The sequence below is a fragment of the Colias philodice genome, chromosome 28 (genome assembly GCF_061535455.1).
Source record: "Colias philodice isolate Cphi_HAF_F1 chromosome 28, ilColPhil1 Martin Lab GWU primary, whole genome shotgun sequence".
Taxonomy (NCBI): Eukaryota; Metazoa; Arthropoda; class Insecta; order Lepidoptera; family Pieridae; genus Colias; species Colias philodice.
Window position 1 is genome coordinate 5,859,555 of NC_143113.1, and position 15,108 is coordinate 5,874,662.

At 35.8% G+C, this 15,108-nt stretch overlaps 1 protein-coding gene across 1 annotated transcript in view; it reads right to left on the reverse strand.

The window, feature by feature from the left end:
* Positions 1 to 15,108, reverse strand: part of fra (neogenin protein frazzled) — a 92,887-nt gene that overhangs the window by 12,779 nt on the left and 65,000 nt on the right. Inside the window, exons 2-20 of the mRNA XM_089712401.1 lie at positions 12,449 to 12,626; positions 11,747 to 11,877; positions 11,186 to 11,382; positions 10,640 to 10,791; positions 9,858 to 9,958; positions 9,652 to 9,739; positions 9,156 to 9,297; positions 8,171 to 8,337; positions 7,649 to 7,767; positions 6,930 to 7,272; positions 6,323 to 6,446; positions 5,693 to 5,848; positions 4,670 to 4,867; positions 3,707 to 3,928; positions 3,230 to 3,350; positions 2,054 to 2,209; positions 1,103 to 1,299; positions 839 to 904; positions 184 to 325 (exon numbers count right to left, since the gene is read on the reverse strand). Of these exons, the coding sequence (XP_089568527.1) occupies positions 184 to 325; positions 839 to 904; positions 1,103 to 1,299; positions 2,054 to 2,209; positions 3,230 to 3,350; positions 3,707 to 3,928; positions 4,670 to 4,867; positions 5,693 to 5,848; positions 6,323 to 6,446; positions 6,930 to 7,272; positions 7,649 to 7,767; positions 8,171 to 8,337; positions 9,156 to 9,297; positions 9,652 to 9,739; positions 9,858 to 9,958; positions 10,640 to 10,791; positions 11,186 to 11,382; positions 11,747 to 11,877; positions 12,449 to 12,626 (3,000 nt within the window). The remainder of the gene's footprint in view (positions 1 to 183; positions 326 to 838; positions 905 to 1,102; positions 1,300 to 2,053; positions 2,210 to 3,229; positions 3,351 to 3,706; positions 3,929 to 4,669; positions 4,868 to 5,692; positions 5,849 to 6,322; positions 6,447 to 6,929; positions 7,273 to 7,648; positions 7,768 to 8,170; positions 8,338 to 9,155; positions 9,298 to 9,651; positions 9,740 to 9,857; positions 9,959 to 10,639; positions 10,792 to 11,185; positions 11,383 to 11,746; positions 11,878 to 12,448; positions 12,627 to 15,108) is intronic.

A 15,108-nucleotide genomic window follows, 5' to 3' on the forward strand; every position in this document is an offset into this window, starting at 1 on the left:
TAGGTATTATTGACAACTTTTACAGTATATCATGTTATCAACTTTTACAATGTTTCACCAGTCAAATTAAAGTTAAATAAAAATAAAATGTAAGAAACAAACTATACCTAGAAAGAAACATTCTATGTTTGTAAAATTCCAACATTTTTTTTTAAATAAAACATTATTAATCTAAATCCTCACCTTTAATAAGTTTAACAGCGAACTCATAAGTAGTGTACGGTCTCAAGTCATCCAACATACAGTTTAAATCGGTCACGTTGTATGTACGCACACGACCACCTGCCGACCAGCGCACTACGTACCGGCGACCGTCTGTTGCTAACTAAAGGAAAATAAGATAGAAAAAGATAGATAAATTCTATTCTGATCCAGGACAATGAATGTACTCGCTAAATTCGTAAAAACTAATAAATATAATTGTAAAATATAAAAAATGTGTGCGTGTACTAGTGTACACACGTAAGAAGTGAAACTTCTTTATGACCTTATTTTTCAAAAAATAATTTACTATATGCAACTTTACAGAAATATGTACGTCGAATCACGCGTGGTAGGGATAAAAAAAATGTCACGCGTAACGAAAAAATGTTATACTAAATTTTTTTCCAACCCCGATAAAGAAGTTTCACTTCAAAAACTAAAAAACACGTTTAAACTTATGAAATTATTGTACTGTCAGTGATCCTTGATAAGTGTACAAGGTTTGAATTAAATCTGTCCGTTTAAAGTGGGTCAGAATCAAGGCTAAAATGTGTTATGTGAATTAGTTTCTTTTTTATTCTTACAAAACACGAAATTATATTTTTTTCATATAATAATAGCGTAAAATGGTTACCTGTCCTTTGGGTAATGTTGGATCTGTCCAATAAACAACTGCAGTCGTACCACTCAGCATTATAACCTGAAAAGAAGTTAGAAACATTATATTTTAAGATGATATTCTTGAAATAAAACACACTTACACTTACAGTTACACTTGACACCAAACATCACACACACACAACTTGACACCAAACATCACACACACACACAACTTGACAACAAACATCACACAAACACGCCACATTTGATTTGACATCACACCCCCCCTCCCACTTACCTTCAACCCGACCGGCGGTATCAGCGGCGGCGTATCATTATCCTCAGTGTCCTCCGGATCATCAGCATCAGTCTCGTCCGGTTCGTCCGGTTCGTCGTCCGGAGACGTAGTGCGAGTTCGGACAGTCGCGTATACAGCCGGACCGAGGCCAAGGGCGTTGCTGGCGCGTAGGGATATTACGTATTCGGAGTTCGATTCTGGGGAAAGTTATTTTTGTCAAAATACAAAAAAAAAATTGTTTTTTTTTTGTATGTTGTGATGGTTATTGGCGAATACTATTTTGTGTACCAAATATTTGTAAATATAGAGAACTAAATACACACGAATTATTTGATAGTGCTTTATGACTCCAAAGCCATTAATCAAACTATGTAAAATATATATTTCTGGCAATCAAACTATGTAAAATAATTAATCGTTGTGATTAACCTATTCCTATTTCAAAGTCCCATAACTTCATTAATTTTCCAGATATTTCATTGCTTCTTTCACACATTTGTTTTATTTTCCTTATTTTTTTAAATAATTTCTCGAAATATTCACTTACCCTTCGTCTAACAGCTATAGAGCGTCATCTGACCTATTGGCATTTTATATTCATAACTTTGAGGTATTTTATTGCACCTTTCATTTATTTTATTCAACATAAATGTTCATAATTTCGTCATAGAAAAATAATTTTTATAATTTTTTTTCTAAAAAATAAGGTCTTTTTGAAGTGAAACTTCTTTATCGGGGTTGGAAAAAAATTTAGTGTAACATTTTTTCGTTACGCGTGACATTTTTCCGTTACGCGCCATCTTTTTCTTATCCCTACGTACATATTTCTGTAAAGTTGCATATTTTAAATTATTTTTTGAAAAATAAGGTCATAAAGAAGTTTCACTTCTTACGTGTGTACTCTAGTACACGCACACATTTTTTTTCATACGTTCGTCTGTCTGTCCTTACCCAACCCGCGTATCACATAGCTAGTCCTGTGCACGGGCAGCTCGCGCGAGTGCTCGTCGGGCACGCCGAGCCCCCAGCCGAGCCACCAGCCCCGAGCCGAGCCGCCCGAGCTTGTGGACCCCCACCATACGGATATCCAGTCGCGGCCTGCGCGAGCTGAAGTTATAGAAAAAGGCATTATTAACTTAAAGCTGGTAAATGAAATAGAGAGAAACGAGAAATGACAATCTTATATTTTAAAAGATATACAAAGATCCAGTCGCGGCCTGCACGAGCTGCAGTTGTACAAAAGAAAAGAAGCTGGTAAATAATAGAAAGAAACGAGACATTATAAAGATAAACTCATAATTATGATTTAAAATTATAATATGTAGATATACAAAGATTCAGTCACGGACCACGCGAGCTGAAATATTGAAATAGAAAGAAACAAGACATTGTAGAGTCGAATGTAACAGTTACAAAGATCAAGAGATTTAATTTTTTACAGTTTTATTAAAAAAAAACATAACAATAGTTTGTCAACATTGATATTAATAAATAACAATAGTAGTTTAAAAAAACAAAAACTGATGACAGATCATTGTCCATAATTATGACTTTTAGAATTGACAAAAGCCTTTAATTTTATAAATCATGATATTATTGGATAAGTGCAAAATGGAATCAAGAGTTACTTTTCTAATAGAAAACAGGGTACAGAATCCATAAATTTTAATCATCAACGTGAAATGCCGCCATTTTTAATAATCTCATGAGACTAATACATTTGGTGTGCCACAAGGATGCGTGTTAGGACCTTTACTCTTCGCTGATACATGTGTGACCATTCCAGAAAATACCAACTGCTTATTACATGACATTAAAATCATCAATAGAATTAATAAATACATCAATAGGATTAATAATAGAATCCCCTAATGGCGTTTCAAAAGTGCTTCTCGAAGAAGACTAATTGAATAAATAAATGTTTGAGTTTGAGTTTTATAAGACTTACGAAACTTTCGAGCAAGTTGAAACTTGCGAAAGTGAATTGCTGAAAAAAAATGAGAACACTTTTCGACGTAAATTAACTTAAATATGAGAGATGATATTTGTTGTACTTGTAAATTTTACAATTTACAAGTACAACAAACATCATTTCAACAGTCAATCTATCACTGTATCCCAACTGACCCGTGAGCGGCGGCGGTAGAGCCGGTACGGCGGTATCTGCGCGGGGCGTGCCAGCCGTCGTGGCGCTTACCCACTCACTGAACGGGCCCGAACCGTTCGCGTTCAGTGCGCATATGCGGATCTACAATAGTCGCGTTAATATTATCAGGAATAACAAAAAATACATTAGAGAAACTTTAGAAACATACAGAAAATAAACATATGATCTCATATTATAACAGAATTTAAAACAATATTAATTATAGTATCAAGAATAGTACTAATAAACAGAAACAAATACTGCATTTGTTTGACAAATACCCATAACAATATCGTCTCATGAGGTTCCAAATAAAAATTATAGAAATAATATTAGTAATACTAGAAATAACTAGAGATATGACAAAACAAATTAATATTTCTATTGATTTGAATTTAAAAATACCCATTACATTATCACAAGATATTATTCCAGGTCAATTCGCAAGTAAATTTAACCTGATAAGTAGCCGACGGTTCCAAATTAGTCAAATCCGCTCGTCTTGCATCAGCAGGTGTAGTCAATGAATCAGCTCGTCTTCTATTTGCCCCACTTGCCCCATTTGCCCCACTCCCACTAGTTTGTGCCCCACCACTTATAAGGCGATATCGTATCTTGTACCCTGTGAGGGGACCTCCATGAGTACGAGCGGGTGGAGCTTCCCAACGGACTTGGATTGACTGAAAATGAAATAGAATAAAAATCATACCAATATTATAAATGCGAAAGTTTGATGTTTGTTACTCTTTCACACAAATACTACTAAACCAATTACAATGAAATTTGGTATGTAGGTAGCTGAAAATCCAGAATAAGACATAGGCTACTTTTCATCTCGGAAATTTCCCAGGAATGGGAAATATGCGGGGTTTTCATTAAAAAACCGGGCGGAAATAAATGTGGACATACTATAAACAATTAGACTCACAATCCTCTATTAAAGGGTCGTCAAAATATTATGTCAAAGTGAAATTCTATAAAGTATTCAATGAATTTAACATCTTATTTCATTGCAATAATGATAAAAGTTCATTGAATATGCTTTAGACAACGCTGCCTTATATGTATAGGCAGAGTTTTGCTTCGGACAATTTTTAAATGTGATTGTGTTTCTAGTTGTTTAATGTAAATCATTGATGAAGTGTCATATTTTTATTTTTTGCAGTTTGAACAGTAATGAGTGTGTGTGTATTTGTCCTGTGTTCGCTCAGCTATGTGTGTACACGCTGGATCTGTTAGTATATAATGTGTGTGTATATGTATGTGATCGCACGACTGTGTCGATCGTGTGTCGATGTGTGACGATCACATACAGTTGAGCGAACACACAGTTGTGTGTGCCTGTGTACCGGCAGGTTATATACGCGTGTGTGTGTGTGTACTGACAGTATTACGTGTTGTGTGTGTGTGTGTGTACTTACAGTATGCGAAGCGGACAGCGCAGTAACATTCCTGGGTGGCGCGGCGGGCGGCGCGGCCGGCGTGCGCACGGGCCGCTCCTGCGACGCGCCCCCCCCCGCGGCCGCGACCCGCACGCGGTAGCGCCCGCCCGCCCGCAGCCCGCTCACTGTGCACCCGCTTGGGGAACACCACTCGCTCTGTTCGCGACCGCTTTCCGTCTGGTTCAACGGAACGGACGATGTAGTACTAACAACTACCCCCATCATCATCTTTAGCAAATCCTCCCCACCACTTTATAGTACTGTAGTGGTAATAACCATACTGAGAGCCAATCTATCAATGTACGAGAACATTGTACGACAAAGTATTTCCCAATATGTTCACAAAGATCTTTTTCAAAAAGTATCGACAAACATTTGTCAATTAAAACTGACATCATACTACAATTTAATTTCTCAATCTTACTTTTTAAACTAATTCCGAATCGAAACAAAATCTAAGTGTATAAAAATTTAATAATAAATTACACCGAATAGATTCAATGCCACTAATCATTTGTTACACTTTTTGTCAGTTTTAATAATCATTATTATAAATTAGAAATAGAAGTGGTCCCAGTACAGAACCTTTCGGTACTCCATATCTGAAAAATGATTTCGATTGGTTCTTTTATTTTTGTTTTTGATTCAGAGTAAAATATAAAATCGTTTCCTATTTTCTATGTAAATCGAAACCATTCTAAAACTACCGTACGTATATTTTAAGTATTTGTATTATAATATTTTTTGAAGTAGTCTATCAAAAGCTTTTGGCATGTCAAAAATATATTTGTAAAAATAACTCTTATTATGTTCTTGTTAGTAATATCACGTAAAATTAATTTAAGTAACTTTCAATCACTCTCAATTCAATCTATCTATTTTCATTCATATGGGCCGTAAGTTTTAAATTTTTTAAGAACTTTCTACTTTATGTTGCCCGAACAAGTGTACACCTAAGGGACAATATTAAGTGGTCCTTCGAGCCAGATTTAAACAAATTACCTCTGTATAATAAACCGCGTATTTACTCGGTGGTGTTGCCACATCCACCGGCGGTGACCAACTCACTTTCACTGAGTGGGGCCCCGTGGCCTCAACCCGCACGTCCACGGGGGGCCCGTACAGAAGTTCTTCAGCTGGTGTTTTTACTTCTAACGGCTGTAAAATAGAAGTTTTCTGCACGTCATAATCGTAAAATCAGTGTTATTAGTGGGAGAATTGTCACTGTGTGTAATAAAAAGTGACATTATGAATAGTGTCCTAATGTTTATTAAATATCCCCTTGTAATTCAAATACAAATTAAGCAAATTAAGCTTGACAGTATTACATTCATTTGAAACAATCACTAAGTGCTCGAACATTTTTGGTCCTTCAAACCAGATCTAAACCTAGCTCGTTGTAGAAATAATTCTGTAAAGTGCTAAATGTGTAACGTGAATATCGAATTTCGTTTTATTAAACGTTTTATTAAATATGGAATAGTGTATATTTTGTTTAATATTATCTTACCACCCATATTGCAGTTTCAAATTATCTCCTACACAATCTCTCACACATTACCCCTGTTTTCCCTTTCTTATCAAACAAATATAATGAATTTTCATTTATTTTTACATTTTATCCCAACTCACTTCAGTAGCCGGAGACACAGCATGTTCCGTATACGCTCGTGCCGTAAATTCGTACTGTGTGTCCGGTTGTAGCGACGGTATGTTCATCTCGTGACGTGTTCCCGCGCCGCGGGATACACGCTCGCTACAATATTAAATAAAATAAAAATAAAAATCATTTATTTATCAATTTGTGGGTTAGGTACAAACATGTAACATTTGATCCCCAAACTAGGACAGCCTGTATTTTGGGTATATTGTAAGATAAATTTAGTTTTCAGTTAACATGAATTAAACGTGAATTTTTATATTTACTAGACGCTGACGCTTCAAAAAAAAATTTATTCCAAAATAATGTAACTTCCTAATGGTGACTTTCAATATCGGCTTTGTTCTTTAAAGTTTTTATTTATACAATTATAAAAATTAAAAACACTGCACTTAAAATTATTTGATCATAAACAGCTAACAGTAGTTAAAAAACTTCAACCTGTCTGTGAAATAGTAAAAATAGTCATATTTTATAAATGGAACCTCGTGAAATACTTTTATTAAAAAAAAATTTAAATCAAAATAAGTTTAAATTCAACTGCGAAAAATCTAGACCAAAATTCCTATATCAACTTACCGTTCACTCCCTTTAACCTTATAGAAAACAGCGTATCCAGTAATTTCCGCCATCTTATGTTCCGGCTCTTCCCAACTTAGCGTCACAAATCTGTGCTTTACAATAACCGCCCTTAAGTTCACAGGCGCAGAGACCACACTCGCGTTCCCCTCCCCCTCACTATCCATTCCTTTAGCAGCGTGAAATAAATCATTCGAAGTTAAATAATCGTATTCTAAATCCGGCCCTGATGTATATGCGGATGACGTTTCGCCTAAATCTAGATCTTCTGTAGGATCTATATCTAGGTCGGATGTAAGGAGACTGTTAAATATGTCATGCGGAGTGCTTGGAGGGTCGGGGGCTGAAAATTGTAAATAATGAGGGTCGAAATTAAAATTTAAATAAAATGTGCAAAAATATGAAGGAAAAAGGATATGTTTGAAAATAAAAAAGGACATTACACATGACATCACATCTCTTGTGAATCATCTATTCTTGTTCATTCAACTTATAGCTTAAATTTTTTTTAAAGCAATTCAACATATTTTTAACCTGAAAAAAAAAACATCGCAAAATCCACGTTTTAATTTCTAATAATTATAAAATAAACTAGAGCATTATTAAACGTTTTTGAAAACATTCAAACCATCATCTGTTATCAAATTTTTCTACCCTTAAAATTTTGCAATGAAATCTATTATAAACAGCATTTCACACTATACACTTTGCAACATTACCATTTTCCGGCAACACCATCAATCTCAGCGCAGCCGTGCTGGTCCCGGCCGGTGATGTCGCGAAACATTGAAACACTCCCGCGTCCACCGGTAACACGCCTTGGATTCGCAGTGAACTACTGTAAGGGGTGTCGCAAGGTTCAGTGTTTGGTCCTTTGTTATTTTTTATTTATGTTTATGGGAAATTGTTGATTTTGATACATTAAAATTGTTAATATTACTTGAGAATTACTTTTAAATTACGATTGATCTTAATTTATGAGATACATTGAGGGATTCATTAATTACAAATTATATAGAGTACATAAATATTATATCTACGTCAAACCATCAAGATCTAATTTCACAACATTTTCATCTTCAAGTTCAGTTGAAGCTAAATCATTTTCATTTTAACTTTACATATAACAAAAATCTCAGATTCTAGTAAACGTGTTTACGGTAAACTAAGGATCTAATTGACATTTCCTTCAGTATTTTTTTTACAATTAAAAATTTATTGTTTTTCACAATTTTTCTTACCCATCAACCATAGCAATATCATGGTTATTCGGCGACAATGGTTCTCCATCTTTCAGCCACGTGACCTTGGGCGGGGGTTTGCCTTTCACCTCGCAGGCCAAGCGCGAGTCGCCGCGTTTACGCGCACGAACTATATCACCTTCCGGTAATGTTACTCGGGGGACACTCTGGAATTGTTTATATTTTGTGTTACCAAAGACAAGCTGTGTCCTGCGGTTTTACCCGCAGTGCGGTTTTACCCCCTATAGCCTTCCTCCTTAGAGCTATCTAACACCGAAATAATTTTTCAAATCGGAGCAGTAGTTCCTGAGATTAGCGCGTACAACAAACTCTTCAGCTTAATAATATAAGTAAAGGGAACGAGAAATAATGGTTGCATGTTGATTTTTTTATTATTGTTTATCATGCCAATTTATGAAGAAGTTAATCGTATAATAAGGTATATAAGCGTGAAGTTATATTTAAGTTTGAAGATATAGTTCTAAGTCAGGTGTAAATGTTTGAATTCGGCGTAAAAATGTGTGTGTATATTTCTATTGTATTTTTGGTAAGATGTGAGCAGGTGTACGTTTGAAAAGGTATAATTTTGACGCTGTAGTCGTATTTTATGTAGGTATATGTTTGAATAGAAATAACGCTGTAGTTGTATCTTACATCGGTGTTTGTCTCTCACTAGGTGTATGTTGTACATTGAGTAGGTGTATGTTTGAGTAGGTGTGTTTGAGTAGGTGTACGTTTGAGTAGGTGTACGTTTGAGTAGGTGTACGTTTGAGTAGGTGTACGTTTGAGTAGGTGTACGTTTGTGTAGGTGTACGTTTGAGTAGGTGTACGTTTGAGTAGGTGTACGTTTGAGTAGGTGTATGTTTGAGTAGTATGTTTGAGTAGGTGTACGTTTGAGTAGGTGTACGTTTGATTAGGTGTATGTTTGTGTATGTATGTTTGTGTAGGTGTGTTTGTGTATGTATGTTTGTGTAGGTGTGGTCACCATAACGTGCAGCTGCGTGGAGTGGTCGGCGGAGTCGAGCCGGTTGTGCGCGCGGCACGTGTAGGTGCCCGCGTCCAGCGCACGCGCCCCCTGCACGCGTAGAGACCCACCGCCTACTAGGTAGAAGCGGGAGTCTAGGTCGCTAGAAATGAAAGTTTTTATTCTAGACTAGATTTCCGCCCGCGATTTCAAAGAAAAACCCGCATAGTCCCTGTTCCTGTGGGATTTCCCATATAACCTATGTCTTTTTCTGGGTCTTCAGCAAGCTACATACAAAATTTCATTGTAATCGGTTCAATAGTATTTGCGTGAAAGAGTAACAAACGTCCATTCATACGTCAATCCATCATCACAATCTTTCGTATTTATAATGTTAGTAGGATAACCTAACTTTGTCAGAAAAAGAGATACAATGGCAACTTAACTAAAATTATTACTATAACTAAAATTAACTAAAATTATATTCAGACATCAGATAAAAGAGCTATCAACTCACTTGAGGTCGATAGCGACACCGTTATTGAGCCAAATCATTTCAGGTTTGGGATTGCCAATCGCTGCACAGTCAAACGTCACAGACGCTCCTAAAATGTAACATTATCATCCATAAATAAAAATAATTTTTAAAGATGTGATTCCAAAATCTGTTTTCTTAGATGTTCGACAAACAACGGTTTAAATCTCAAATTATCTTAAACATACCTTCCATGACAGTAACTGGTTGAGGTGTGGCTATAAATCGCGGCGCCGCTTCTAGATTCGCTATCTCGCTGTTCACACGTAGTTCTATTTCTGGACCCGTTCTGTTAATAACATAATATTTTGTTTTATAATCAATGGGCGGACTTTTTAATATAATGCATACCATAATGTAGACCATATTGATGGTGAGAATCGTTCTGATAATTATGATGCTAATTTAAATGCGAATAACGATGCTAATGTAAATGATGTTAATAATGAAAGAAAGAAAGAAGAAAGAAAATACATTTATTTGTACGTACCGTTAACATATAAATACAGATTTTACAACAATAAATAATTAAATTACCACAGTACAATATGGATTCACTCAGTGCTTTGAGAATCTAAAGACATTGACGAAATTTAGATTCTCCGCTGATTTCCAGTGGACACCATATTGACACCGAATCGATTATCAATGATAATATTGATGATAATGACGCTAATGTTAATCATGTTGATAATAAAGTTGCAGAATGTGTGTTAAAATTAATGCTTCTAATTAAAATGCTGCTGATTATTAAGCTAACGCTATTTATTGTAAATGATATTGGTGCTGCTGATAAATATGATAATGTTAAAACTGTCAATAATAATGTTGCAAATTGTTTTACTCATATTTATGCCGATGAAAATGCTATTTATAATAAAGCTGCTGATAATATTGTTACTGATGATAATTCTGCTGATAACGAAAATTACAAAAATAATTATGATACTAAATAATTAACACCACCCACCTCACATCCCTTCTCCCCGCGAGCCCCACCTGACATCTATACAGGGCCGCATCGTGCGCCCGCGCCGGCTCGAGCTCAAGCGCACCGCTCGGTGTGAGCGACACGCGTGCGGCCTCCATGCGGAGTGGCTGCCCGTTTTTTAGCCATGTTACCTGCAAATGGATAAATAAAATGATAAATTTTACTGTACTGTACTCAAATTATTCTACTGTACTGTACTCTATAATAAAACAGGGCAAAACCGAAGTAAAACGAATATATTAAATCACCTGTGCGTGAATAAATGCAAAAAATTTTGACAAAGGGTGATTGTATCGCAATTTGTGATTTATAGTATATATGTATTTAAAAAATAAAAATTCTCGACTAAAAAGTGTAAGTGATACAAGTGAAAGTAAAATGGAATGCATGAAACGCTTCAACAATTACGTATTTATAGTCATATAATTAGAATTATTTGTAAAATTTCGTATAAGCCGCTCCCGCACGGCCACGCGCTGGGCCAGCTTGAGCCCGCACGGTCACTACTTACTACACTACACTTACATTGAGCTTCAACACCGGCGGCTGTGCATACAATCTCGCAGCCCCATACACACGTCGCTCAGGAGGTGCTGCACTAGCGGGGGCGGGCAGCACCCGCACGGCCACGCGCGGGGCCAGCTTGAGCCCGCACGGGAGTAACGCGCTAGCACCGAGTACAGTGGATACTACACGCGGGCCCTCGAGGAGCTCGGGTATTTCTGTTGCGAAATTGCACAAATTTTCTTAAAAAAAAAAACAATATAAAAGTAATTAAATGACAAGCGAGTCGCTTCTAGTAGCTACAAAGTTACAAAGATAACATCTGAATGAAATTTCCAAAAAAAAATAACTTTAGAAGCAAGTAATAAAAAAAATAAAATCCAAGACAAAAACATAGACATGCATGTACTCGTAATACATATATGTAGTTGAAATTTATTTCAATCAAAAAATAGGAATTTCAATTTCCAATAGCTAGGTACTCCAAACAACAATACAATTGATCCACACAAACGTGTATAATTGTATATCCTAAACATTTTTACTTCTTCTACCACGTTTCCTATAACAACTTTGCCTTACCAGCTAGAAACAGCGTCGCCACTCTCGACACCACAGTGCCGACCCCCTCCACCGTCGCCACACATTGGTACTGTCCAGCTAAAGCTGCTGTCATACTTTCGATTACCAGCGACCCGTTTGACAGTTGTTTCCTGAAATAATCGAGATAGACGCATATTTTACCCCAACTTACTATATTTAAACTCAAAAAACCTTACACGCTAGGAAAAAAGCACAGCCTAATCTTGAAGTGATCATAGACTAGCTTTCCACCCACGGCTTAGCTTGCGGTGTGCAAAACTTAACACATTTTTACAAAACTCGAGAACCACGCTATCCATTGACAGACGTGCTATCCAAACAGCATTGCATGTTTTCTTTAAGCGCGTTGAGACCAATATAACAATACCGTCACATCATAGAGTAAGGCGACGGTTTTGAATCTTGCCAAAGAAGTTTAACTTCTGACACGTGTGCTCGACCACACGCTCTTTTTTATTGTCCTGTGTGGATTAATAAACTATCTTTCAAATAAAACAACACACACATTCCTAAGTTTATTAGCGCATACACCATTCTAACGGATATTTGACAAGATTATTGAATATGCTAAATTTTTTTTGCACAGCAAAACCCAGATGCAATAATTAGGTCAGTACTTAGCATCTACTGATAATGTTCGTATTTTATACACTATCTTTCCTTCAAATATCGGTGTCATACCTGAGGCTATCAGTGTGCGATATAGTATGATCACGCGTGGGAGCAGCAGCAGTACTGTGCCGCCACGCTAGCCGTGCTTGCGCGGGCGCAGCGCACGCCAGCACCCACCGCTCGCCCTCACCGACCACGCCGTCTAGCGGCTCTGATGTTAGCTTGAACATGCTGTCTTTGTCGCCGCCTGGAAGAATATTATATTGTGTTTAATTGTAGAAGATGTATTTATTCGTATATCGTATATAATAAAAAGAACACAGCTTTCAGCTCTTATGAATTATGTTTTATAAAGTCTCTTTTCTTGTCTTGAATAATTGAAAACATAATTATACACATTCTAAATACATCGATTCAAGAGATAAAGTTAAGTGGCAAGCACTCGATAACTTATGACTTAATTTAAAATATGTATCGAATAAATTGATAAATCGAAATTCAAATACATAATAGATAAAGATTAATTTAACGTATTCCATCACAAGTATCCTTCTATCCACCCACTCACAAATTAGCGCGAATTGTAGAGGGATGTAAAACAAAGTAATTTTTATTTGGAAACAATTTTTCCTATAAAAACGAGACCATCCAGAAGCGCTCATTCACACCACAAAACATATGCATATTAAAAGTCGAACAATATTTCGGTACCGCCAACTTCACATTACTCATACATAATTTCGACCTTAATCCAATGGCCATAAGTTTGAATTTCCCTGAACACAGATCGATCTAAACTTTGGTCCCTCGAGTCGGATGAGGCCACTGATATTAACTCCTCACTTATATATTCCATGCATACACAAGTCAACTGTTTAGCAGTGACACAAATCTAACTATACTGGATGCTGCTGGTTTGCGTGTCTTTAAAGTAGTGATATGCTCTTATTTGTTTTTAACATGCAAAAGTATTAGAAGTGTAAAGTTATGTTTTCGTAAATAGGCTAACCTTCACTTAATCATAAAGCACAATATTTATTTATATTATTAGTTACTTGTTGTTGTATTTCGTTACCGGAGTACTGATTATAAAGAAATAACTTTTAACAAATCTCTTCCTGTAACCAGGTCACGAGGCAGAGAAGGTAAAACGTGCGTACATATCATAGGAAAAATTATAATTGATGACAGACACTTAAAAAAACCATTATCAAAAGCACAAAGACAATATTTAAAACAACTCATCACAATTTACGAAAGTAATAAATAATAATTATTACATACACACATACATCAAAATTCTATAATCTAGTTCAAAATCCATGTCAAGTCATCTCCTTACCTAAATAATTAATGTTTTGTTGAACACAGATCGTTGCTCTTATTATTTACTACCTATTCTGTCTAGATCAACTTAACAATTCTCTTACTGACCGTACAGACCGTTGCCAAACTATGTACACCATGACGTACTTAAACTCGAACATTGAATAATCAAGAAGACAAGAAGATTAGGTACTTTTTGATGCGTTTATGAATGGTCATAATACATAGAATTTACTACATTACTAAATCGTTGATCATGACGTACTAAAACGACAGATTACTATGTAACTTACAACTAAAATTTAATAATTTATTTATTCAAGTAATTACTTCATACTTTAGAACTGTCCTGAAATCGTCATAATACATATAAATTGACCACCGGTTCGGAAAGCTCTTTCTACGTATAGAGAAGAACAAACTTGCAAGAAATTCTAAGGTTGCTTTTAACATTTTATTCTTGGCTTTAATTTTATTAACTCAAAGCAAATAAACGCTTATTCATTTATACCTCAAAAGTAATCCTATCACATCAAGAAACTATATATGTATATAATAAAAAATAATCACCAAATGTGTTGCTAAGCGAAAATCTCAAAAACAGCTGAACCGATTTCGTTAATTCTAATTCTTTGGAATATTACCTTATTAAGAGAAAACATAAACATGTACCACGAGCGAAGCCGGGGCGGACCGCTCGTTTCAAATAAAACACACACATTCCAAAGTTTATTAGCGCATACAACATTATAACAGACATTTGACAAGATAATAGATACAAGACGTCATTATTGAATATGCTACATTAATCTAAACTGCACAGCAAAACCCAGACGCAATAACTAGGTCAGTACTTAGCATCTACTGATTATATTGAAGTGACGTTAATAATTAAGGACAGCTTTGTAGAATATTAATATCTGTTTTCAGTCTTTGGTATCTAGAAAAAACATCTATACTAATAAGTATTATAAAGAGGAAAGGTTTGTAATTATGTATATATGGTTTTCACGCATAAACTACTGAACCGATTACAATGAAAATTAGCACACATATATATATAACTTGGATTAATACATAGGATAGGTTTTATCCCGGAAATCCCACAGGAATGGGATCTATGCGGGTTTTCCTTTGAAAACGCGGGCGAAGCCGCGGGCGGAAATCAAGTTATATTATTCAGACTGTAATCGTGTTTCATTTGCTAAATTTAAATAAGACTTTTATTTACTAAATTTCCGCCCGCGGCTTCGCTCGTGTTTTCAGAGAAAAACCCAAAGAGTTCCCGTTCTTGTGGGATTTCCGTTGCTTTGGTCTTATATATCAGGTACCTACATACCAAATTTCATTATAATCGGTTCAGTAGATAGTATTTGCGTGAATCCTCACAAACTCGCATTTAT